Here is a 25482-nt window from a genome sequence, read left to right on the forward strand (position 1 = left end):
GCCATGGCAATCAGTAGTAAGGCACGTTCAATACCTACTGTACCTGTAGTTTTTACCTTTGGGGGACATAAAACCACTGAGCATCTGCCCAAAGGAATGGGACTTCCTCCTAGAGAAATGCACATGCCCACAAAAATATGAATCCAGCTGTGGGAGCTCAGACTCTCTAACGTCCCCAGAATTCCTCTCAGAACTGTTTTTGTTTGACATCCTGAGAATAGTCCACTAAACTTCTGTCCCACACTTGTCTCTATCTCCTGCATCAATCACATGTATCCTAGGGAAGTCTAATGATTTTACCCTAGTGAGTCTTATATTTAAAATGTCTTAACAGATTAATTAACATTTAACATTTGCATACTTAATTTCAAGTTAATAATTCAGATTTCCTATAATTTGCTTTGCGCTTATTTTTCTTGCATCTTTCTATTCCTGTGCTTTCCATATTCTTTTTTTTTTTTTAAGATATTATTTATTTATTTGACAGAGAGACATAGCAAGAGAGGGAACACAAGCAGGGAGAGTGGGAGAGGGAGAAGCAGGCTTCCCAAGGAGCAGGGAGCCTGATGAGGGGCTCGCTCCCAGAACCTGGGATCATGACCTGAGCTGAAGGCAGACACTTACCGACTGAGCCACCCAGGCACCCCTGCTTTCTATATTCTGATCCATTAACTAACACAGATTTCTACTAGTCACATTTCTCAAATTAACTTCTATCCCTACTTGTAGTGACTATTCTTTCTCTACAACTCTTACCAGAATGGTCTCCCAAAGAACAAGGAATACAAAGACATGAAATAGGACACCTTTAACTTACTTTCTTCTGATAAAAAGGCATTAAGCTTGGGATGTCACACTTCCCAAAACGTTACAAAAACCACTGTAAAAGATACGCCATTTTGGCTTAAAAAAAAAAAAAAAAACAGTAAATGTAAACTATTAATGCAAATATAAGAAAACAAATGAGTAATCTGTACTAATACATATAGAAATACAAAGTTGGGATCCTAAAGTCTGAGGGTTGAGATGTGGTCAAGCCCTCTCATTTTAAAGTAAGAAAAAGACAAGTGCATTATGGATGCTACCTAGTGGGGTAAGAATGCAGGTCTCTGAACAGCTCCCCTCCCCTTTTACTTAGATAAGTCTGTAAGGAGATCTTATTAAATCTTCAATAAAAAACTAAATTTAATTTGAAGTCTAAAATTATGTTGTTAAATGAGGATTGAGGACTATGTATGTGTTCAATTTAGGTAAAATACCTCAAAGAAGGTACTTAAAAGTTATTCAAAAAGCTCAACCAGAAAAACTAATAATTGAATGTTTTTCCTCTCAATGTCCTCAGCTTAGATCTTTCTAAGCTCTTAATCTATGTTTCACACTCAACTAGTATTACACAAAGTGTATTTTTAAACATGACCCAAGAATATCAAATCAAGCTTTAGACAACTCAGACAATTCCCATACTTATATAAGCACACATAAAAACACGAAGTGCCAGAGACAAGAGATGCTCTGGGAAGAAAATTACCAGGAAAAACAAATATATTTTTTAAGTCTTCTAATATATTTGATTGAAACATCAGCTCCAATGAGGCATTTGGAGAAGCATCAGTTGGACAGCTTAGCACAAATGTATAACTAAAACTAAAATCACTCAAGCAAAAATACAAAAGAAATAACTTCCGCTTCCAGCCACAAGGACTGGGTTTACCTTCCTGCCTTCAACTCCTCTAAAGCCAGAAACAATAAATGAGACAGCAGTTCTGAGACACTGCACTAGGCAGAGCCCGAGTGAGGCAAGGTAAACCCTAAGGCCCTCACAGTTCACGGCCTAGTTTCCAGGGAACAGCACAGGGAAGGGGAGCCCACAGCGAGCACGACAATCTTCCTGAGAATATGAGACAGGACTGAGAACTTAGGGAGGCCACAAGGGCTGGAGCTCACAGGGCAGAGTTCCAGAGAACAGAGATGTACAGGGACTGCCCTCGAGCTTTCAGCTGGTACCGATCAGCATGCACATGCGAGAACTATCCAAATCCAGGGAAATTACTGGAAAAGAACAAGTGAAAAAACTTCCCAGAGGTAGCACAGGGCCAGGAAGAGTCTGCTTCCATAAGCCAGACTAGGAAAACCTTAAAATGTACAGCGTACCAAACAGATGCTCTAGAGGAACTGCCTCCACAGTGGGCCAAAGTCAGCCCCCAAAAGACAGTATTACAGAAACAAAAAGGCAAACCATAGACCAGGAGTATCTATCTGTAAGACATAAATCTGAGAAAGGACTTATACCTAGAATATATGCAAAGAACTCTTCTAACAATAAAAGATGATAAACAACCCAATTACAAAATGACAAAGGTGTAAATAGACCCTTCACCAAAGTAAACAGAGGGACAGTAAATGAGTACATGAAAGACCGGTCAAAATCAATAGTGTTTATGGAAATGCAAACTAAAACTACCCTGAGAAGCTATGACACACCTACTAGAATTGCTAAAATTAAAAAGCCCTCCCTCATCAAGCTTCCGCCAGCATTGTGCAATAGCTGAGCTTTCAGACACAGAGGGGAAGAGCCTAGCAGTGTTTTCAGAATGTAAACATTCCCTTCCATATGACTCAGCTAGTCCATCTTTAGGTCTTACCCAAGAGAAACGAAAAGCAATGTCCATACCGAGACAACCAAATTTCACAGTGGCTTCGTTTGTTACAGCCTCAAATTGGAAACAGCTAAATCTTGGTCATAAGGACAATGTATTAGCTAACTGTGGTGTATCTGTACTGAGGAATACTATTCAGTCCTAACAAGGAGTGAACTACAGATACAACGTGGATGGATCTCACACCCACTACACTGAGTGAAAGAAGACAAACCAAAAAATGCACACAAGCATACGGTTCCATTATATAACAGTCCAGAAAAAAATCATCTATGGTAACAGAAAGCAGATGAGGTGTGCGGATGGAGGGTGGGAAGAGCCACAAGGAAATCTTTGCATGTGACGGATATTTCGTTATCTTGGTTGTGGTGATGGCTTCATGCATACATATGCCTGCAAAAACTCATCAAATTGTACACTTTAAATATGTGCCATTTACTTTACATCAATAAAACTGTTGTTAGGAAATTAAAACAAGTATTAAGAGTGGATATGCTGAGGTTATGGAAAGAAGTCTTAAGTGACCAACCTCAAAGACTTCTACTCCCAAAAAGCCTTTACCAAACCACAGATCAAATTAATTCTCCTTTAGCACTTTAAAAAAAAAATGTGTTTTTTAGTGTTATTACATAAATATCCTCCAAACTAGAACATGGGTTCCCTGAGATGGTAATTTAAATGTTTACCCTCGGGGCGCCTGGGTGGCTCAGTGGGTTAAAGCCTCTGCCTTCAGCTCAGGTCATGATCCCAGGGTCCTGGGATCGAGCCCCGCATCAGGCTGTCCGCTCCGCGGAGAGCCTGCTTCCTCCTCTCTCTCTTTCTGCCTGCCTCTCTGCCTGCTTGTGATCTCTGTCTGTCAAATAAATAAATAAAATCTTTAAAAATAAATAAATAAATAAATGTTTACCCTCTACTGCCTGCATAAACCACTGGAGTAGAGTCCGAGTAACACCAAAACCAGTACTTTGGAAAATGTGCTAAAATCTAGGAGAAAGATATTAGCCCGAATTGAAATTGTGGCACTAAGCGTCAAGAAAAGTGGGAGGAACAGATGTAAAACTGGAATAAAACAAACCAACAAGACCACAACACAACCAGGTGAACAGATGAAGAAGGTGAGGGAGGCAGTCAAGCATAAAGCAGTTTGTGGCTCGGACGCCTGGGAGGATGTCAGATATTCCTTTAATGTGTACTGACCCCCACCTGAACTGCAGGCTTGTCCTCGGCACGGAAGAGTGAACACTGAAAGAGAGTTCCAGACATAACAGGCCAGCAGTCCACCGAGAGTCAGAGTCTTCCCAGGAGCCAGCTGGACACTGGAAACTGAACTCAGAGCCCAGCCAGGCTAATTATATTTTTAACCTTTAGTTAGTCAGTTTCTTTCGACAAGTGCTAACAGACTTTCCTGCTATACCTACTTAGATTCCAGGGAACCCTGACTTCACAAAGAGAGCAAAACAAGGAGTTGAGGACTTAGAACTGCACACATTGCTAAGAATGTGAAAAGACAAAAATCCCCCTATTTCCCTGGGCTACATAATTGACCAAAGCAGCTGTTTGAAAAATTACTTGTTGGGGCACCTGGGTGGCTCAGTGGGTTAAAGCCTCTGCCTTCGGCTCAGGTCATGATCCCAGGGTCCTGGGATCGGAGCCCCGCATCTGGCTCTCTGCTCCCCGGGGAGCCTGCTTCCTCCTCTCTCTCTCTCTGCCTACCTGCAATCTCTCTCTGTCAAATAAATAAATAAAATCTTAAAAAAAAAAAAAAAGAAAAAAAAATTGTTGCCACCTCGCATGTATTTCAGTGCTGCCACCTTATGTTAAAACATGGAACTACACAACATTAAAAAGCCATATCCTTACTCAACAGTGAACTCTGAAAATATCAAAAAGATTTGAGTCAATGAATAGGTAGACAAAAGATAATGAGACTTTAATGACAGTAATGAATATTTACTGCAGTTAATTTTGGTGTCGGAGAATACACATGATGAAGTGGAAGCTCTCACAAGGCTAGCAATTTCAGTTCAGAATGTAAACCTCACTTAATTTTTAAAATATTTTATTTATTTGAGAGAGAGAAAGAGTGCACGCACAAGCAGGAGGAGAGAGAGAGAGAGGGAAAGGCAGACTCCCCACTGAGCAGGGAGCCCCATATGGGGCTCAAACCCAGGACCCTAAGATCATGAAGTGAGCTGAAGGCAGATGCTTAACCAACTGAGCCACCCAGAAGCCCCTAAACCGTACTTTAAAAAAGTAGGACACTTCCTGCTTATTGAATTCCTTATTGAATTCCCCAACCCAGAAAGATAAAAATACATCAACAGAAGTAATGGGGAAGGAAAGAGTAGAATAAAATCCAATAGGTTTCATCTCTTCTGTAAATCCAATCTGCTTCTTTTCAAGATTTTATTTCTTAGAAAGAAAGCAGGAGCGGGGGGAAGGACAGAGGGAGAGGGAGAAGCGGACTCCCTGCTAAGCAGGGAGCCTGATGTGGGGCCCCATCACCAGTGACTCAGGTCACTGAGATCATGACCTGAGCCAAAGTCACATGCTTAACCAAGGGAGCCACCCAAGCATCCCCCAATCTGCTTTTCTAATCACAGTTGCTTAAACAGCAAAAGCTGTTTAAATTTGCTTAAATAATAGATGCACTGGTCTAAACTTTAATCCCATCACTGATATGACAGTTCAAGAAAGAAAACAGAATTCCAGGTCCCAATACTCAGCCAAAATGTTGACATTTGCCAATTAACATTATTTGCAACCTTCAGTTTCTCCGTGAAAGTAAAACCATGCTCTTAAAATTACGTTGAAGAAATAGAAACACTGAAGACCATCTCTGATTTAATATTATTATAAAAACGTAAACTACCTGTGCACACGGTACCATCTCAGTGTGGAATGGAGGAGGGAAGAGGGAAAGCAAGGGTAGCCTGGGGACTGTAGAAGTAAGTGAGAGACATTTCCCTCAGACAAGAGCTAACGACAAAATATTACTCGTATGTAAACATACTCATTTACAGAATCTAATCCAAACACAAGAAAAAATTTAAGAGTCAGAAGAAAAAAAAGATTAGGACGCCTGGGTGGCTCAGTTGGTTAAGCAGCTGTCTTCGGCTCAGGTCATGATCCCAGTGTCCTGGGATCGAGTCCCACATCAGGCTCCTTGCTCGGCAGGGAGTCTGCTTCTCCCTCTGCCTCTGTCTGCCATTCTGTCTGCCTGTGTTCGCTCTCTCTCCCTCTCTCTCTCTCTGACAAATAAATAAAAAAAAAAAGAAAAGAAAAAAAGATTACTGTTTTGATGGAATAGATCAGAATAAGTACAAAGACAGAAAACTCTCTTACAATCTTACTCTACAACACTTGCGTGTGCTATGAATGCTGAGGGAGGCTGTGTATGTGGAAGAGGGGATGGTATATGGGAACTATAACTTCCATCCCAAATTTTGGTGTAAACTTAAAATTGCCCTGAAAAACAAAGTCTATTAATTTTTTAAGCCTGTTATTCTGAGTTTATGTCAGTTTTCTTTAGAAGTACTCTTGGCTAACTGCTTACCCTAACTGTGTATAAAACCAGTCAGTACCCACCTGGGTTTGGATAGAAATCTGACAAAAGTCTCTAAATACACTTGCTTCCCTTGATCTATTTAAGACAATTTAATCTTGATTCAGCTACATAATTTTTTAAAACCCTAAATCAGTCTTTTTGGACAGAGATAACCAGTCCCTGAAAAGTACCTTCCAGTTTCTTCAGAATTACTGCTGACTTTCCTTCCTCAGGTCAAAAAGGAGATGACTTCTCATCATACAAGGTCAAACTCTCCTTTCTTTAACTTTTTTTTTTTAAAGACTTTTATTTATTTATTTGACAGATCACAAGTAGGCAGAGAGGCAGGCAGAGAGAGGAGGAAGCAGGGTCCCTGCTGAGCAGAGAGCCCGATGCGGGACTCGATCAAATGTTTCACAATCTCATGTGAATGAGTACACCACTACCCAGGGCTTTAACATACATTTCTATTTTCCCTAGATAGTAAAAGAGTCACAAGTGCAATGAGTCTATCATACACCTCACTGTTTCCAGGTCCTATAACACTACCTAACACACACCAGCAGGTGTTTTAAAATATTGTTGAATGAATCTTCTCTTCAATTCACAAAGGAGTAATCATGCAAAGGGAGTAGTCTTTCCTCATCCTGACAATGAAAACATCCCATTACACTGGGGCTCTAAAGACATTATCTCATTTGATTATCACAACAACCTCGTGAGTTGGGAGACACAACCCACCCCCGTCAGAAGTGAGGAACCTGCAGCCTCAATCAAGAAGCAGGACTCCAACTAAATCCAAGCATCTGCCCACAACCTCATGCTGCCTCTACATCTGATTCCATAAGCCATGCATGAAAATCAACTTCAGCAGCACCTTACAGAGATAACACGACGAAGTAATCAATTAGTTGCATTCAGTAAGTAAGTAAATTCTTCAAAAATTATTCCCACTTTAACCAAAAGATTATTTTATTCTTTCCCCCCCTTTTCCCTTCTACTAAATACCCATACTGTTTTACAATTTTTATTGAAGTATAATGGAACTACCATAAAATCCACCTGGTCTTAACTGTTGAGTTAGATGAATCCTTTTTTTAAAGATTTATTTATTTGAGAAAGAGAGAGAGAGATAGCAAGAGAGAGCATGAGCAGGGCAGAGGAGGCAGAGGGAGAGGGAGAAGCAGGCTCCACCCTGAGCAAAGAGCTGGACTTAGGGCTCCATCCCAGGACCCTGAGATCATGACCTGAGCAGAAGGCAGACACTTAACCATCTGAGCCACCTAGGCGCCCCTACTTAGATGAATTTTAGTGAATAAAACATCTGCGTGTGTAAACTTCACAATCCAGTTTGGGACACTTCCATGGCCCTAAAGACTTTCCTGTACCCACCCACAGCCAATCTTGGCTCCCACGTCCAGATCCAGGAAGCCACTGATGATGGACTTCCACCTCTAAGGTTTGGCCTTTCCTAGAAATTTCAAATAAACATAATGATGCAATGTATAGTTTTATGCAACCAGCTTCTTTCTGTTAGCACTATGATGTTTTTGAAGTCTTTGGTTTTGTCGCGTGCGCCAGCAGTTCATACTCTCTTACCGAGTAGTACTCCGTCCCATTGACACACCACCTTGTGTTCACCCATCCGGCTGCTGGTGGGCGTCTGAATTGTTGACTGTAGCACTATTCATTATCGCTAAAAACTGTAAACAGTCACACAGAAGTCTGTGTAGACATGTAGTTTCTTTTCTATAGGGTACTTAGGACTAAATTTCCTACATCATATGGTAGATATCTGTTTAACTTTCAAAGAAGCTGCTAAACTTTTCCAAAGTGGCTGTATTAATTTTACATTCCCACCAGCAAAGTACAGAGTTTCCACTTTCTAGATAACTTGCCAACATTCAGGACAATCTTTATTTTTTAATTTATATTTTAGCCAGTAAATAAAGAAAACACCCAGTCTTTTCGTCCTGTGTTTCTGCTTTACTCTCACACCACATTCCTACCACTCTGGACCCCCACCAAACACGTGGGGCATTTTCCCCACACCAAGCAGATCTCTGCATTCCAGCTAGTTATCCAGCAATTTACCTCAATTCTGACACTGTGTCCCTGGAGACAGCACCTGAGTCCACGAAGAGCTCAGGCCCATGAGACTGCCTCTCCTGCCCCCTCCGGTACCAATGACAAGTAGATCTCAGGCTACCCACAACTTCTGTTCACCTTGGCTACAAATCAAAGGTTCCCACAACCCCTTCCTTGGGTTTACTAACTTGCTAGGGCAGCTCTCAAAACTCAGGGAAGCACATTTACCAGTTTATTATAGAAGGATATGATGAAGGATAGAGATGAATGTCCACATGGGGGATGGGAAGGGCCGGTATACAGGGCTTCCACACCCTCTTCAGGCAAGTCACTCTCTCAACACTGCTACCTATTTACCTACCAACCCAGAAGCTCCATAAACCTCAAACATTTTAGGGCTTTTATCATATAGCCATGACTGATCATTATTGCCATTTCCGGCCTTTTTCCCTTCTCAAGACAATGGGGCTCGGGGCTGAAAATTCTAAGCTTCTACTAATGGCTTGGTCTTTCAGTGACAACTCATCCTGGAGCTGTCCAGGGTCCTCCCACTCAAAGCTGCCTCATTAAAATAAAAGACACTGATCACCCAGGAAACCACATGGTTTCAGGAACCCTATGTCAAGAACCTGGGGCAGAGACCAATATATATTTTTTCTATTATTTCACAGCCAGTTTGGGGGTATACTGATGGTATTTCACTGTGTTTTTTTTTTCTTTGTTTTTTAAATATTTTATTTATTTATTTGACAATGAGAGAGGGAATACAAGCAGGGGGAGTGGAAGATGGAGAAGCAGACTTCCTGCCGAGCAGGGAGCCTAATGCAGGGCTTGATCCCAGGACCCTGGGATCATGACCTGAGCTGAAGGCAGACGCTTAACGACTGAGCCACCCAGGCACCCCTCACTGTTCAATGATGGTGAGCATCCTTTCACGCGCTTATTTGCCATCTTAACTATCTGTTAAAATCTCCTGCTTTTTAAAAACTGGGTTGTCTCCTTATTGAGATGTAACATCCTATGGATTCTGGATTCAAATCCTTAATCATATATGTATATTTTACAAATACTTTCTCTAGGTCTACAATTTATCTTCTCATTTTCCAAATAGTATTTTTAGAAGCACAAAAATTTTTAATTATGATGATGTCCATTTTATCAATTTTTTGATGGATCAAGCTTTTGAGTGTTTTAGTATGAAATCTTGGCCTAATCCAAGGTTGTGAAGATTTACTCCTAAGAGTTTCATAGTTTCATCTCTTACATTTAGGTTGCTGATCCCACATTTTCTTCAAAAAAGATTCCCAATTTTACACTTAAATCTATGACCCATTTTTGTGTACAGTATGAACTACAGGTCTAAATGTCATTTTTAACATACGGGCATCCAACTGTTCCAGCACCATCTGCTGAAGACTATCCTTTTTACTTCAGTATACTCCCTTAGCATCTTTGCCAAAAACTGACCATTTAACAGTCTATTATTGACTTGATTCTATTCATTGATCTACCTGTCCATGCCTACAGTTTTATAATAAGCTTTGAAATGAGATAATTAAAAGTTTTTGTTGCTGCTGTTCTTTTTCAAAATTGTTTTAGCTCTTCAAGGTTCTTTTGCATTTCTGTACAAATTTTAGAGTAAGCTTCTCAACTTCTACAAAGGGACCTACTGAAACTGGTAGGGACCGCATTCAGCCTATAGATGATCAATCTGGCTTCCAATCCATACCAATAGCATATCTCTCCATTTATTTGGGCCATCTGTAATTTCCCTAATGTTTCACAGTTTTCAGGGTACAAAAATTTTGAAACAACAATAACTTCCCAAGCTTTCAATCATTTTGAAACAACAATAACTTCTCAAACTAAATCTGGTATCAAATTGTAGTAGCAAATCCTGCAAAAATTATTTACGAATCTTTCTGACACAATTTTAAGTCTACAATTCTTAACAGGTTATAAACCACTCTTAACAGGTTATAAACCACTTTTATAAACACATAAAACTAAGTAGGAAAGAAGTTAATGCCTACATCAAAGATGGAACCTGCTTTGACTAACCACCCCACGAAAAGTGTCTGGTAGCAGAAACTAAATACTCAATCCAGTTTTCTTCCCTAACTCCCATCCAGCCCAAGAAAATTTCCTAAACTAGAGTCATATCCACACACACACACCTCTCTCTCTCTACATGTGTGTATAAAACTTGGTACTGCAAACACAAATACACAATCTTCAGTCTTTCTGTCTTGTCTTTATAGCATTTTTGCCTCTAATTATTAATGTATAAGCTCTTGGAGAAGCATATTATCAAATAAAATGAAGTTAGTTAATTAGATTCTATTACAGGTTTAAATTATGAAAAGTTTTTTTTTTAAACCTTGAAAAGTTGAAAAGTATGAATGTTAACAAAGGCTTTTCCATTAGAAACTCTCATTCAAAATAAAAACATTTCGTATTTCTACCAGAAGCCATGTGCAATTACACGATTTATAACAGCAAAAACAGAAACTATCCAAATGTCCACTGATAAGAAAAGATGCTGTAAACTGTGGTACTTCTTTACTGAGTATCAGATATTACTGAATATCAGACATTACTGAATATTACACTATAGTAAAAATGTTTAGTTTTTGACTTTGTAAATGTAATGCTGAAGGGGGAAAAAAAAAAACAAGTCCCAGAAGACAATGAGCATATAACTCTGGGCAAAACAACATACTGTTTACACACACACATTTATAATAAAGACTATTTTTAAACAGGCAAAGCAATGATATCCACCAACCTGAGAGGAGCAGTCACAGGGGATAAGGAGTAGAGGGGGCAAGAGGCAGCAGGAAAAGGGAACCACCGCCCATGCTAATCGTAAGTAATGCTCTATAGCTGTTGGGTTGAACGAAGGGTTTAAACGTTTTATAACTCACATTATGTCATCTAATTTTTTCATAAGCCTAGTTACTATGTTAAATATATTTTTAAAAAAACACAAGCAAAACCTATTTTTAAAAATTCATCCATTCTAAAACATTTTTAAGAAGCTTAATTGGGCACTAAAGAGAATACATATCAAGAAAAGTTATTTTAAGTTTTTACCTTTGTTTCTGTTCAATTGCTTTGTCCAAGTGCTGGAAGATATCCTGAAACAGGGTGCAGCTGGATCGACTATTAATAGTATACCCATATCCTCTTTTCCAATATTGCTTCAGATCATTTAAATATTCTAATACCTAAAAATAAAAATTCCAAAAATCATTAATGTTAACAGATTCCCTGATTTAATGACTCTCAGAAAAGATGACATTGTTTAATTACCATTCTCCACAAAGTATAGTAGAATCTTAGCATTCACTGAGTTTATATTTGCATTTTCAGCTTTTAAGAGTTGCCCCAAAAGTCCATGCCATGCAGAGATTTACGATGAAACAAGAACTCGAATTGTGGGGACGTGGGGGCCGGCATGCAAAAGTGAGTTAGTACTCATGGCCAATAACCCAGCATCCACGGACGCTCTGGACAGAGGGCTAAAGACAGGCGCTCACTTCCCCTTGCTGCTAAAATTACTTTCAAGTGATAGCAAAAATATGTACAGGAAAAAAGAGAAAAACAGAAGAATCTTCATTGTACCACAGGAAGATGTGAACAATGGAACAGGAACTTTTAAGAATTTTATAAAGCTAGAAACCAGACAGAAAACAAGTTACTTTGGTTCATGTATCACTTTTGCAAAAATGGTAATAAAAGTAGATGAAGGATATAGGAAAGGGATATATACTAGTACAGACATTCTAAAGTGCAAATTGGCAAAATCCATGAAAGCATATATTCCTATGGCCCATTTAATTCCATTTCTTATGAAGTCATAGTCACAGATGAACACAAGACAGCACATCTAAGAACGTCTTACAGCAGCACTGCTTATAGGGCAGGAGAAAGATTCCTGAAAATACCCAAATTTCATTAATAGGCAGATGGTTGACTAAACAATGGTATACACATACTATGGAATACTAGGCAGTTATTTAAAACTTGTATGTTGTAGGCCTCTATGTACTGATATGGACAGATCTTTCCAAGACATACTGAATGAGAAGGGCAGGTTAAGAATAATTACAGTATAATACCATTTATTACCAAGACACGCATACCTACAAACATACATTATACTGTTTACTGTTTTAAGAGTGATATAGATTGGGGTGCCTGGGTGGCTCAGTGGGTTAAGACTCTGCCTTTGGCTCAGGTCATGATCTCAGGGTCCTGGGATCGAGCCCCGCATTGCGCTCTCTGCTCAGCAGGGAGCCTGCTTCCCCACCCCCACCCCCGCCTGCCTCTTTGCTTACTTGTGATCTCTCTCTCTGTCAAATAAATAAATAAAATCTTTAAAAAAAAAAAAAAAGAAGAGTGATATAGATTATAAATAGCAGCACTGAAAAGGGTTAAAAGGTACACACTGAATAGACAGCAGGGACTGATCTCTGTGGAGCCTCTTGAATTACAACTGGTGATTAAGGCAGACTTTCTCTGAATGTTAAACTTTGTATTCATGTATCATATGATCAGATAAACACCAAAACCAGGGGACTAAAACATGCCCTGGAAAAAGATACAAGTTGGGCTCCTGGCTGTGACTATTGATCTTGGGGGAGGGGAGGGGAGAGTTCAAGCCCCACACTGGGTGTAGAGCTTACCTAAAAATAAAAATAGGTACAGCACCGCTGGGTGGCTCAGTGGGTTAAACCTCTGCCTTCGGCTCAGGTCAGGATCTCAGGGTCCTGGGATCAAGTCCCACCTCAGGCTCTCTGCTCAGCAGGGAGCCTGCTCCCCACCCCCACTTCTCTCTGCCTACTTGTCCCTCTCTCTGTCAAATAAATAAATAAAATCTTTTTTTTTTTAATGGGTACAAGAGAAGACTGCAGTAATTGTTATTTTTCCCCAAAAAAGCCCCTAGAGAAACTAAGTGCAAGCCATAGTAAATTTAAGAGCAAAGAGCCATATACCAAAAACAAAACTAACCATACAATAAAGAAGCAACTAAATCAAGAACTTAGCAAAAGGGACAAAGTAAAAATTTTTTAAATGAAAGAATTAAAATTAAAAGAATTAAAGTTCTGCCAAATCCAAGAAATAAAACAGTATCAGAAATGAAAAAGGAGATATGCCTGAGGATTTTTTAAAATTCACATATGCATGCTATTGAAATGTTATCTCAAAAAGATCTGAAAATGTAAATGGAATAAGCAGTTTTTCTAGGAAAATATATATTAGCCAAATTGACACAGAAAAATCTGACTATACAAAATAACTAGAGATAAAAGTCTATCTGAAAGAGACCAGGCATATTTGGTTTAAAGTAGGAGTTCTACCAAACCTTCAAGAAGAGTTAGTTCCTAATAATTAAGTTATTCCGGGGTACAGGAAAGGATGGAAAGTGATGTGGGAAACACAGGCAGAAAAAAATGATTGAATTTCCTCACTACTTAGAGCCCACAGACAAGTTCTTCAAACAGGCAGAGAGTGACCTTCCTCTGGAGACTCAGCTGCCTGGATGTTGACACTTTGCTGAGAGCAACAGGCAATATTAACCTGACCTCCAGGATCTTGTAAGTCTACTTTAACATATAAAAATTCCTTCGGAAATTTTCTTTATCTCTAAACCCCCCAAGATACATGTTGGCAATCACCCACCCCCAAACATAGTGCCGACCGATACACATCTGAAGGGTCTCGTGACTCAGGTTTTATTAGACGGTAATAAATGACCTTTTCGCAACAACAGCTAGCCCCCTCAAGGTCTTGGAAACCTTGCTTCCAAAATTCCTTAGAGATTCACGCCATCCCTAACTCCCTCCCAACTTGAAAGTATGTAATAGGCCACTCCTCATGACCCCAGTACAGCTCTTTCTGCCCACGGGTCCTGTCCCCGTGCTTTAATAACATCACCTTTTTGCACCAAAGACGTCACAAGAATACTTTCTTGGCTGCCGACTTTGAACCTTAACATTTTTCTTACGTCAGAAAGCTTCTCAACTCATTTTAGGAGCACAATAGAAGCTGTACCCAAAACTGAACAAAGAAAGCACAGAGAAAAGGGCCAGGAAAACTTCAGACCGCTGCATTGCAATTCCTGTGCTCTCAACTATGGCTCTTAGTCACTGGTGTACAAAGAAATCCCCGCCTTGTGTTCTAACCCCCCAGCCAGGAAAAGGAATAGGGCCGGGCCAGCAGTACCACTCACAGATGAGAGCCATGGCCATAAACAACCTCACTACAAACACAATTTAATGAATGCTTAATTCATTTAAACAATTTAATGAAATTGCCAAAAAAAATTCAGCAGTCTACTGAAAGAAGGTATCATCTGTCATGATGGAGTAACACCAGGCATGCCCGGTCATACACAAGTAGAAAACAGGACAAGATATGTAAAACGAATGTTTTCAGTCATTGAGTATTTAGCACTGAACTGTGATCACGGAGAGGAGAAAAACAAAGCACACCCTACAAATGCCCAGGTTTCTGTCTGGAGGCACTTTGAAACTGTGGCCTGCGGAGGTTGGAGGGGTAGTGAGGGGAAGGGATGTCAGGCAGAATCATGCAGTCCTGCTGAGGAGAGGAGTCAGAACGCAGTCTTAAGGGGCTGGAATTAGCAGGACAGAGTATCAGAAAGGAAGAAGCTACACAAAAAACCGCTCCAGAAATCTGGGGGTCCTCTTGACTCTGTTGCTCAGTGTTGTGAGAATTATAAGCTGAATTCCAGAACTATCACAAGGCTGGGAGATATTCAAGTTCCAAGAGCCTAAATAGGAGAATTTCACTAGACACCTGGACATCCAACATAGACCCCAGAAGGGTCACACTTAACAGTAAAGGTATGTTTACAAATAAAGGTTTGTTTCTGAGTTTTGTAGGTCAGATCCAGAGCATGAAACTCAGAAATAAACATCAAAGGGATCAACGTGACCCACAAGTAACCTAACAGCAAAATAAAATAAAATTCAGAACTCTATAAAGGAAGGCAACAAAATTTAGGCATTCAACAATGTAATATTCACAATGTCCAGTAAATTAAAAATTGCTAGAAATACATGAGGAAACAAGAAATGTGAGCTCTAACTAGAAGAAAAAGCAGTCTGTAAGAGAATTTATCTTAAGAAAGAAGGAATGCAAGGATGATTCAATACTAGAAAATGTACCAATAGTTTACTATGTTGGGAGATTAAAAAAATAAATAAATAAAAACCACAATCATCTTCCCGGGTGACAAAAATTCAGCACACATCCCTGATTTTAAAAACAATAAATAGAAGGCTTCAGTAAGCAAGAAATAAATTTCCTTAATTGGTAATGATAACTGATGTGGGAAACAAAAGCGGAAGGAAATACAGTTCAAATTAAATGTCCTTATAACCTGCAGCCCACTGACAAATACTCGGATAGGGCAGAGTATTAACATTCCTCTAGGAAGCTCCCAACTGTCTCCCAGTTAATGCCTTGCTAGAGGGAACAATCACCTCGGTTTGACAACAGCAAGGCCTCCAGTTTCTCCTGAGTCCTCTTCAGCATGAGAAAATCCTTCCGAAGCCTCCCTCATCTTTACTTCCCCCAAGCCCAAAGTATACAATCAGTTGCTTCTCACAATCACGGGGCAGCAGCTTTTTCTGCCCATGGAACCTGTCCCCGTGCTTTAATAAAACCACCTTTCTGCACCAAAGATGTCTCAAGAATTCTTTCTTAGCCGTCCGTTCCAGACCTCACCCCACCAACACTCCAACATTCAAAACTACATCAGTAACTATGAGACTACTCCAAACACACATCACATTTTATGACAAAGAATCGCAAGTGTTCTTCACTGGAAAATAAAAAAACCTTGGGTTTTAATAGGATGGAATAAGGATAATACTTCTCTGTTCTCTCAAAATCACCCTAAAGAAAATGCATGAAAAACAGAAATGCAAATGCCTTCGTCATAGAGATTAGGAGACCTTTATCCCCCAGACCACAGTCATAAACAAGGGAGGGCTCCCAAGTGCACTGAAAATCAAAACATCTCACAAAACCAGAGAGACAGATCCTCAAAGCACAGGGAACACTAGGAGGAGCACAATCAACACCTCTTAGCTTGAAACCAGGAGGCCACAGAATGAAGCCTGAGGGGAGCCTCCCTGCACAGCCTGTAATACTGCTCCCAGGAGACAGACTGGTGGTCAAGGTCAGCAGGAAGCACGTGCAGAGGATCTCAGAGGAAAGCAACTCTGAAGCAGAAGGAACACTACTCCTTTCTGAATAGCTGTTCATCCCCACTGGCCGGGTACGGAGGAAGAAAAGCTGAACTTGCTGCAAAGATGAGTAATAATTAAAAAGGGGAACCAGCACAGCATCTATACAAACACACAAAAGAAAAAGAAAACTGCTATATACCTAAAACAGTCAGCCGAATTAAAACTGCTGAGTAAATGAACGTACTACCACGAATTCCAAAGATTTAAAAGAATAAAGTCAAAAGCATTAAAAAAAAAAAAAAAAAAGATATGAAAAGACAGAAACATAAGCTGGGACATCAAAAATAGTTTGGTATTATTACCTAGTAAATTTGAAGTTCTACATAACCTGTGATCCAGCAATTTTACCACAGACCCAGACCTTCAGAAATATGTCTGCATACACCCCAACGGACCTACACGATAATGTTCTTAATAGCCCTAACGTCTACCAGTAAGACAATGGACTTGGGGGGGTAGGTAAAAGTGATTAATTCATATAATGGAATACCATATAGCAATGAAAATAAGTGAACTATAGCATCATCATAGGTAAATCTTTAAAAATGTTGAAAAGAGGCATCTGGGTGGCTCAGTCAGTGAAGCACCTACCTTCACCTCAGTTCACGATCTCAAGGTCCTGGGAAGCACCCCCCACCCCTCCCGCCCAGGGCTACCTGCTCAACAGGGAGTTTGCTTCTCTCTCTGCCCCTCCTCCACAGCTTACTCTCTCTCTCCACTAGAATAAAATCTTAGCATAAAAACAAAGTTGAATAAAAACCAGATAAAAAAAAAGTACCTAGTTCATGCGTCATTTCTTCTATAAAGATTGACTGCCATTACACCAACTTTCTCCTTTATGTATCCCTATACCTAATTACAGCCATCCTATTGCCTTCCAATGGTTTGTGTCTTTCACTCCTTAAAGGGGACAATGCCTATGTTATGTTAGAATCTTCCATTCCAACCATGTGCCTAGCAGAGAGCAGGCACCCAAACAAGATTTGCTTTATGAAGGCACCCATGGTCCAGCATTTCACAAGGTTCTGGATATCCAATAATCTCTGTGATTCTCAGAATTTAATAAATGTCTACTCACTTTTAATTTTCAAAAAAAAATTTTTTTTTAAAGATTTTATTTATTTAATTGACAGATACAGATCACAAGTAGGCAGAGAGGCAGGCAGAGAGAGAAAGGAAGGGAAGCAGGATCCCCGCTGAGCAGAGAGCCCAATGCAGGGCTTGATCCCAGGACCCTGGGATCGTGACCTGAGCTGAAGGCAGAGGCTTTAACCCACTGAGCCACCCAGGTGCCCCTTCAAAAATATTTTAATAAACAATTTCAAATGTGAAAAATAGGGAACTGTAATATAATGAACCCCTGTGTATCCATCATCCAATTTCAGTAACAATCATCATTTGGCTAATCCTGTTTGTTATCTCCCACCATCACCTACTGGATTATTCTTTTTTTTTTAAGATTTTATTTATTTATGACCGATAGCGAGAGAGGCGAGAGAGAGTACACAAGCCCAGGGGAGCTGGAGAGGGAGAAGTAGTCTCCCTGCTGAGCAGGGAGCTAGATATGGGGCTTGATCCCAGGATGCTGGAATCATGACCTGAGCCAAAGTCAGACGCTTAACAACTGAGCCACCCAGGTACCCCACCCCTGGATTATTCTAAAGTAAATTTAAATCTAAAGTAAAGTTATTTCATCTGTAAATACTTCAGTATATAAACCTATTTCACAGTGAAAAGTTCTAAGCAGAGACAGAAGTTATTTTCTATCAAATCATTAAAAAAGAAAATAATCACAGGAAACATAAATCAAAAGAGAACTTTGTATTTTTAAATGTAGAAACTTACTTGCTCTTTAATATATAAAAAGGAAGCTCTTATTCAATTAACTTAATAAACATGTATTTCAAATTTTCAGATCATGGCCAATTAAATAAAGAAGTTATTTACAAAGGTAAAAAAGCACCTCTGCAATGGAGAAGTCTGCCAGGAATCACTTTAACCAAATGATCAGACATGTCGTAATCAATAATGTGACAAAAAGATACGCATTCCTCAGTGCAGACACATCACTTACACAGTATTCTTGTCAAAAACGCTTAAACCTTAGTCTATGTTACCTAATCAAAAGTTGGAAATGGGACACAAACACATTCTGCCAAAAAAAGAAAAAAAAAGCAAGCCCAGACGCCTGCAAAATGCCAATGTCTAAAAGACAAAAGGCTGCAGTACTTCTCTAAAGAAAACTAAAAAGACATGACAAGTAAATGCAATGAGTGACCCTTCATTAGACCCTGAATTTAAGGGGGGAAAAAAGTCTAAATAGACCTTTATTAAGACAAATGTGAAAAGTTCAGTATCGTATGTACTAGATAATGCTGCACTATTACATATATACGTAAAACAATTATACTTTGTCTATGTAGCAGAATGTTCTTGTTTTTTAGATACATACTCAAGTATTTCAAGAAGAAGTGCTTTGAAGTCTGCAAAGAAAAAAGATCATATATATGTGGCAGAAAGAATAAATGCTCCCCAAAGATGTCCACATCCTAATCCCTAGAACCTAAGACTGTATTCTTTTTCATGATAAAAGGGAATTTGCAGGTGTGATGAAGGATCTTAAAATGAGAAAATTATTCTGGGCTACATACATGTGCCAATGTAATCACAAAGATCCCTATAAGGAGTCGTTAGGAAGGACAGAGTAGGAGATATAACCATAGAAGCAGAGGTTTGTTTTTTTAAAAAATAAAAAAATGCAGGGGGCTTCTAGAGACTGGAAAAGGCAAGGAGATTTTCCTCTTGTGTGCTCCACAAAGAACACACTACTTGCATCTTGATTTTAGCACTGTAAGATTCATTCTGAATGCCTGACGTCCAGAATTGTAAGATAATAAATCTGTATTGTTTTAGGCCACTAAGTCTGTGGTAATTCATGATGGCAGCAACAGGAAACTCCTATCTATGACGAAAAACAAATGTGGCAAAGAAAAGTAAACAACTCACAAATGTGAGTGTTTACTGTTATCATTCTTAAGATTTCTGTCAGTTTGAAAATTTTCAAAATTAAGTTGCAGGAAAAAAAAACCTCTTCACAGGCAATAATAAAGAGACGAAAGGATAACACTAAAAAAGGGGAGGGGAAAGAGAGAAAGAGAAAGTCAAGTAGTCCAGAATCTTAGAACTTCAGGGGGTGTACCTGCATAACCCTACAGTTCCATCTTCTAACACGTGTGGGAATCAAGGCAAAGGAAGTAGATCATGATTTCCAGGGTTTTGGAATGTGTCAAACTACCTCCCGAAGAGACAGATGCACAAAAAGCAAGAGCAAAATGTTTCCAAGGAGAAGGATCCAAATAAGGAAAAGGAAGGGAGAGCAGCAGGTGTCGCAAGGACAAACAGGACAGGTAGTGGCTGGCTGCGATGGGAGGTGTGCGTCCACGGCATGGAAAAGCAGCTGGCACTTAAACCTGAAGCTGCCAGTACATGGAAGGGACCCCAGGGATACTGCTCTCACAAAAGGAACTGCGCAGAGAGCAGGGCCTGGTGAGCACGTGCCAAACATCCCACCATGGGCAGTAACCGGGGCAAATGAAATTGCTCTTCTGTTAAGAGGTGAATTTCCCTTGGCCAATGCCCACCAAACATTTATACAGTATTCAGTTACTTCTGTTTATCAACTTTTTTCCCTCGAGCAAACTGGGTAGGGAAGGAAAAAAGGGAGGGCAGTATTTTGACCCATGTGAATAGTGACCCTAAATTTCAGTTTATACTTATACTGGCATAATTATTAATTTTATGGTCAGGAAATTTCTAAGAGATGAGTTTTGGACAGTTAGAGGAGAGAAGCAGACAGAGAGGAAAACAGATCACACCCATTAGTGGTGCTCAGTGTCTGAGAGGAGTCATTCACTGAGGGTCCTCTCCTCTGCTTCCAATCACATGGCTAAGCCCCAGTCCCACATGAGCCTGGTAACACGTAAAACCACCTTTAATCTGTTGTGGTCACTCTGGTCTTTGAGTAACAAAATAAAGCACTTGCTTATCCTCAAATGTACATTAGCTCTTGGCTTAAAAACCTGCTAGTATCTGGCAAACAGTACGCTTCTTTTCAAAACCTGATATTAAATTTTAAAGTTAATAATTGATTTTCACAGGGCATACTGAACATTTCATATGTATGCGAGAGGTGACTGAAGTTTCACAAGTCCACATGCCTGAATGATCCACACAGACACCAGAATCCTATCCAATGCTGACATCCTCAATGCTCACAAAAACAATGAACACTCTCCTACCCTACCTCCTGGCTCCCAACATCCCAGAAATGACCAGAATTTGCCTCACTTAGAGTCAGCTGAGGCCTGTCTGGCCTTCTCTTTCTAGAGTCTGAAAGAAGCAGTATGAGTAAGAGGGAAGAAAGAACATACAAAGCAGGCAGAGAGAAACTGTGGAGGGCTTACTGCCATTATCGGGTAGAACATGGAGCTCAATTTATCACAAAAACTATTAAAAAAGAAAAGTTAGGTATTTGAAAAACCATTTATCCTCTCTGAGCTCTGGCTTCCTTTAAAAAGAATTTGGATTTTAATAGCTCTACAATCCCTTCTAGCAATAAAATCTCATGAAGGGTAAAACAGGGTTTTAACTGGGTGGATCTGGAAATCAAATCACCACGGAAGAATGTTTTCCAAAGTTTTCTGAACCCAAACTGTAAGCATGTAGACCCCATTTGAACAATTCATTCCCTAAGTAAGGAAAATTATAAGTCTGTCAAAGACAGTTCATGCTCCCTGCTCCACTTATTTTTTGAAAAGCTGTTTCAAGTAACAACAACAACAATGCAATAAATAAATAAATAAATAGCAAAGAAACCGCAAAAATAATACTTACCTTTGCGTCATCTATGTCAAAAACATCACACCAAGGAGATTTAACACCTTTAATTGCCAGGTCAAATGAACAGGTAAAAAAAGCTACCTGAATTAAATCTGGGGGGAAAAAAGAAAGGTAGAATCTGTGAGTCACTCTTCTCCATAATCTTCCAGAGGCTAAATAGCTACAGAATGCCACGTGCGGCACAGTCCAAGGACCTGGATAGGTTCAGCATAGAGAAAAAGATGATTCGGCCTTTTCCTGATTACCAGATTATCGAAGAATGAAGACCCACTCTGTACCACCCAAACAGGCAGAACTAGAACTGTCAGGAAGAAACCACGAGGAGGTAGAAATTTCAGTCCAATGAAACTAAAACATTTAACTGGTATCTACAAGTTACCATTTTTTCTGGTTTTAAGAGTAATGTGTTAAGAGCATGTTTGCCTACCAAATCCAACAGAGTTTAACCCATCTTGAAAATGAGGAATAACAAACTACCTGTGCTGAACCGCACTCTTAAGGACACAATGCTTAACGTTCTGTGAGGCAGGAGTACAGAGAGGACGATGCAAAAACGGATGAGGACTGCAAAAGGTGGAGAGAGGGCAGAGTAAATGGGAGGTCAGGAGGGAGGGAAAACCAAGGGTCAAGAAGGAAAGAGTCGAAGAGGGGAAAGTCGCACACGGGAGAGAGAGAGCATGCTAATGGCACCCGTCTTTCAGTTTTCGTTGCTCAGTGAGGTGGCAGATGTCAGGTTAAGTTACCTGGATTTTTACACTGAGAATGAGCTGATTATATGACCTTTAAATAGCCCTGGGTTTTGAAGGGAAGGGTGGGGCACCAAGTCCCTGGCTGTAAGAGGTGGCTGTGCTGTCTGGTCACAGGCACGGGCCGCTGCTCAATGCTACAGAGCGAACGGGAGCCACTGTGGGGCTGCCCTGCACTTTGCTTTTTAACTTCAGTGTCTCTCCTCGTTCCCAAGGAACCAGGTTTGAGTTTAAAGAACTTCCCCTAAGGCAGTATATAGTACAAAAAGAATGTAATTGAGAACACACGCAAAAGGCATTTACAAACTTTGATTGAATAGACAAAAGGGTTAATAATCCTAATACCTAATATAATGTAGTGACTTCTAAGGACCATGGATGCTTGATGAAAAGAACCTGACTTACTCACACTCAAAGTTCTAGTTCTGAAACTATGAAAGTCGATCCTAATGGTCTGTTCTTTAACTGGAAGGAAGTTATCGGAAAAATTTCACCAAAAAACACTTGAGAAAACAACAGGCTATGAGACCTAACTCTGCCACTAATCATCCTGAGCAAGGGGTTCCAGTCTCTCTGCTCTCAATCATCCCACCTGCAAAATAGGTGTGAACTCTTCACGAGGTGTTACAAAGACCATGCTGACTTCCTGGCCGGTCTTTTGGAACCTCAAAGGTATTTCAGATAGATCAGAGATTTAAACAGTAAAAACTAAAGTAAAATAAAGGAAGACATAGGAAAATATAGTAATCTTGGGGTAAGACAGTATTCTTAGGCAAAATATAACATCAAACAGCCACGATGGAAAGACAGAGACATGGCTATGTAACAGACAAAAAGAGTTCAAAGGCACCATAAACTTAAAAAGTGAGCAATAAATGAAGAGAACCTGTTACATACAGGTTCATACATACATACATAGAGAACATACAATAGGCAAAGGATTTATCCTTTGTCAAGCAAAATTAGAGGATATATAATTAATAAATCTGTAACACATAAAGGGTCTCTAAGAACAAGAAAAACAAAAATAATCTGATAGAAATGGACAAGATAAGGAAGAGGCAAACCCCAGAAGGAATGCAAGTAGCTAGCAGACCCAGGAAGACATGCTCATCTTCACAAGTGACCAAAGAAATACAAATTAAAGCCAGATACCATTTTTCATTAATCAAACTGGCAAAAATCAAAACAACTAACAACAGCTACTGTTGGATAAGGGGGAGATCTCATATATTGTTGACATAATTTCTACACTTTCAGAGAGCAATCTGGAAGTATGTGTCAAGGCGTAAAATATTCATTGTCCTAGGCGCCTGGGTGGCTCAGTGGGTTAAGCCTCTTCCTTCGGCTCGGGTCATGATCTCAGGGTCCTGGGATCGAGTCCCACATCGGGCTCTCTGCTCCACAGGGAGCCTGCTTCCTCCTCTCTCTCTCTCTGCCTGCCTCCCTACTGTGATCTTTGTCAAATAAATAAATAAAAATCTTAAAAAAAATAAAAATAAAAATAAAATATTCATTGTCCTAAACCCAACAATTCCACCTCCAGTTATTCACTTTATAAATTCTCTAGGGCAAAAACCAGATTATAAAAATGTTTACTGCAGCATCATTTGAAAGGGTGAAAAACTAAGAAAAACCTCAGTAGGAAAATGATTTCCTACAAAAAAAAAATTTGCACTGTATTAGGTCCAGTCCCCTTCACCAGTAAAATCTGATGGGTTAAATAAGTTTTTAACTATCATTGACCTAGAATCTGAATTATATATCCTATGAAATCACACAGAATTCGAAAAAACGAGAGAGATCTACATAAGACAGATACACTGCTAAGTAAAAATGAGTTACAGTAAATACATATGTTATCACCCCTCTATGTTAAAAACAAAAGGATTTAAATAGCTACAGTAGTTTTGAGCCATTACTCTGCCAGGCATTGTACTATTGCTCCACGTTAATTAATTTCACATAATCCTTGAATAATCCTAAAGGAAAGGTACAGTTCCTATACCCAACTTACAGAAAAAGAAACTATGGCCTAGAGCTAATAATGAACTTGTAAAGACCACAGAGTTAGTTGACAGTAAAACAGAGTTAAAATTCAAATACAAACAGTCCAATTCCAGAACCCATGATTTTAACCACTATGTTTATGTTGCCTCCAAAAAGAAGTTGCCCTCAGTCACCTCATCAGTAAGACACAAATAATCTGAGACTAAAAACTATTTTTAAAAAAATCTCCAACAGTCTAACCCCCTACTAACCGAAGGCATAGCTAGATACTGGTATAGTTACATAAATGAATTCAGTACATAAAGTTAAAATGTAAGACTAAACTCACACACATTAAATAAAGAATAAAAAGTTGAGGGACGCCTGGGTGGCTCAGCTGGTTAAGCGTCTGCCCTCGGCTCAGGTCATGATCTCAGGGTCCTAGGATCGAGCCCCGTGCTGAGCTCCCCACTCCGCAGGGACTGCGCTGCTCCCTCTGCCCTTCCTCCTACTCATGCGCGGTCTCTCTTTGTCTTGCCCTCTCTCAAATAAATAAATAAAATCTTTTAAAGTAATTTTAAGAATAGAAAATAAGTTGAATTAAAATCAAATTTCAGACTGAAATCATAGTTCAATACCATTCATGTAAGTTTTAAAACCTGCAAAAAAAGTACCAGTTATGTACAGAAACATAAAAACTGGCATGGGGTGATTTAAATGCTCAATTCATGATGACTACCGCTGGGAAGAAAAGAAGAGAAAAAAACTTCCAGAGAGGGACTGATGGACTTCAATTCCCTAAAGAAACTAACTGCAGCATGCTGAAATTTGATAAAACTGAGTTGTGGGTATATCGACATGCATTCATTGTATCAGCCTTTATTATTATCTATAGGCTTAAATTACTTGCCACTAAAATCATTTTTTAAATTTTTATTTTTACATAATCTCCATATCCAACGTGGACTCATAGCACTGACATCAAGAGTCACATATCCTATCAATTGAGCTAGCCAGGTGCCCCTAAAATAAATAAATTTTAAAGCTCTGGAGGTGACCACAATGTTTAGCCACTTTGGGGAAAGAAAAAGATTCAATTTCAAATGCTAGTACAGGCATCTTCATTTTTTTGATGCTTATAAAGCATTCAAGCTCCGTGATTCTAGTCTATTATTTTCGCCAACTTCTAGCCTTTTGGAAGTTTATTCACAATATAAGAAATCCCCAATCTTTGTATGCTGTCGACATTTGCTATATGAATTATGAATTCT

General features: G+C 39.5%; 1 protein-coding gene across 2 annotated transcripts in view; it reads right to left on the bottom strand.

Annotated features, from left to right (window-relative positions):
• The window catches only part of MINPP1 (multiple inositol-polyphosphate phosphatase 1), a 46954-nt gene that overhangs the window by 16444 nt on the left and 5028 nt on the right, over positions 1–25482 (bottom strand). The window contains exons 3-4 of one of the 2 annotated variants that reach the window (XM_032312631.1): positions 21471–21568; positions 11389–11522 (exon numbers count right to left, since the gene is read on the bottom strand). In XM_032312631.1, coding sequence (XP_032168522.1) covers positions 11389–11522; positions 21471–21568 — 232 coding nt within the window. Of the gene's footprint in view, positions 1–11388; positions 11523–21470; positions 21569–25482 lie in introns of those variants that run through there. The other variant, XM_032312632.1, reaches the window with a different exon arrangement.

Source organism: Mustela erminea, chromosome 14, assembly GCF_009829155.1.
Source record: "Mustela erminea isolate mMusErm1 chromosome 14, mMusErm1.Pri, whole genome shotgun sequence".
Lineage (NCBI taxonomy): Eukaryota > Metazoa > Chordata > Mammalia > Carnivora > Mustelidae > Mustela > Mustela erminea.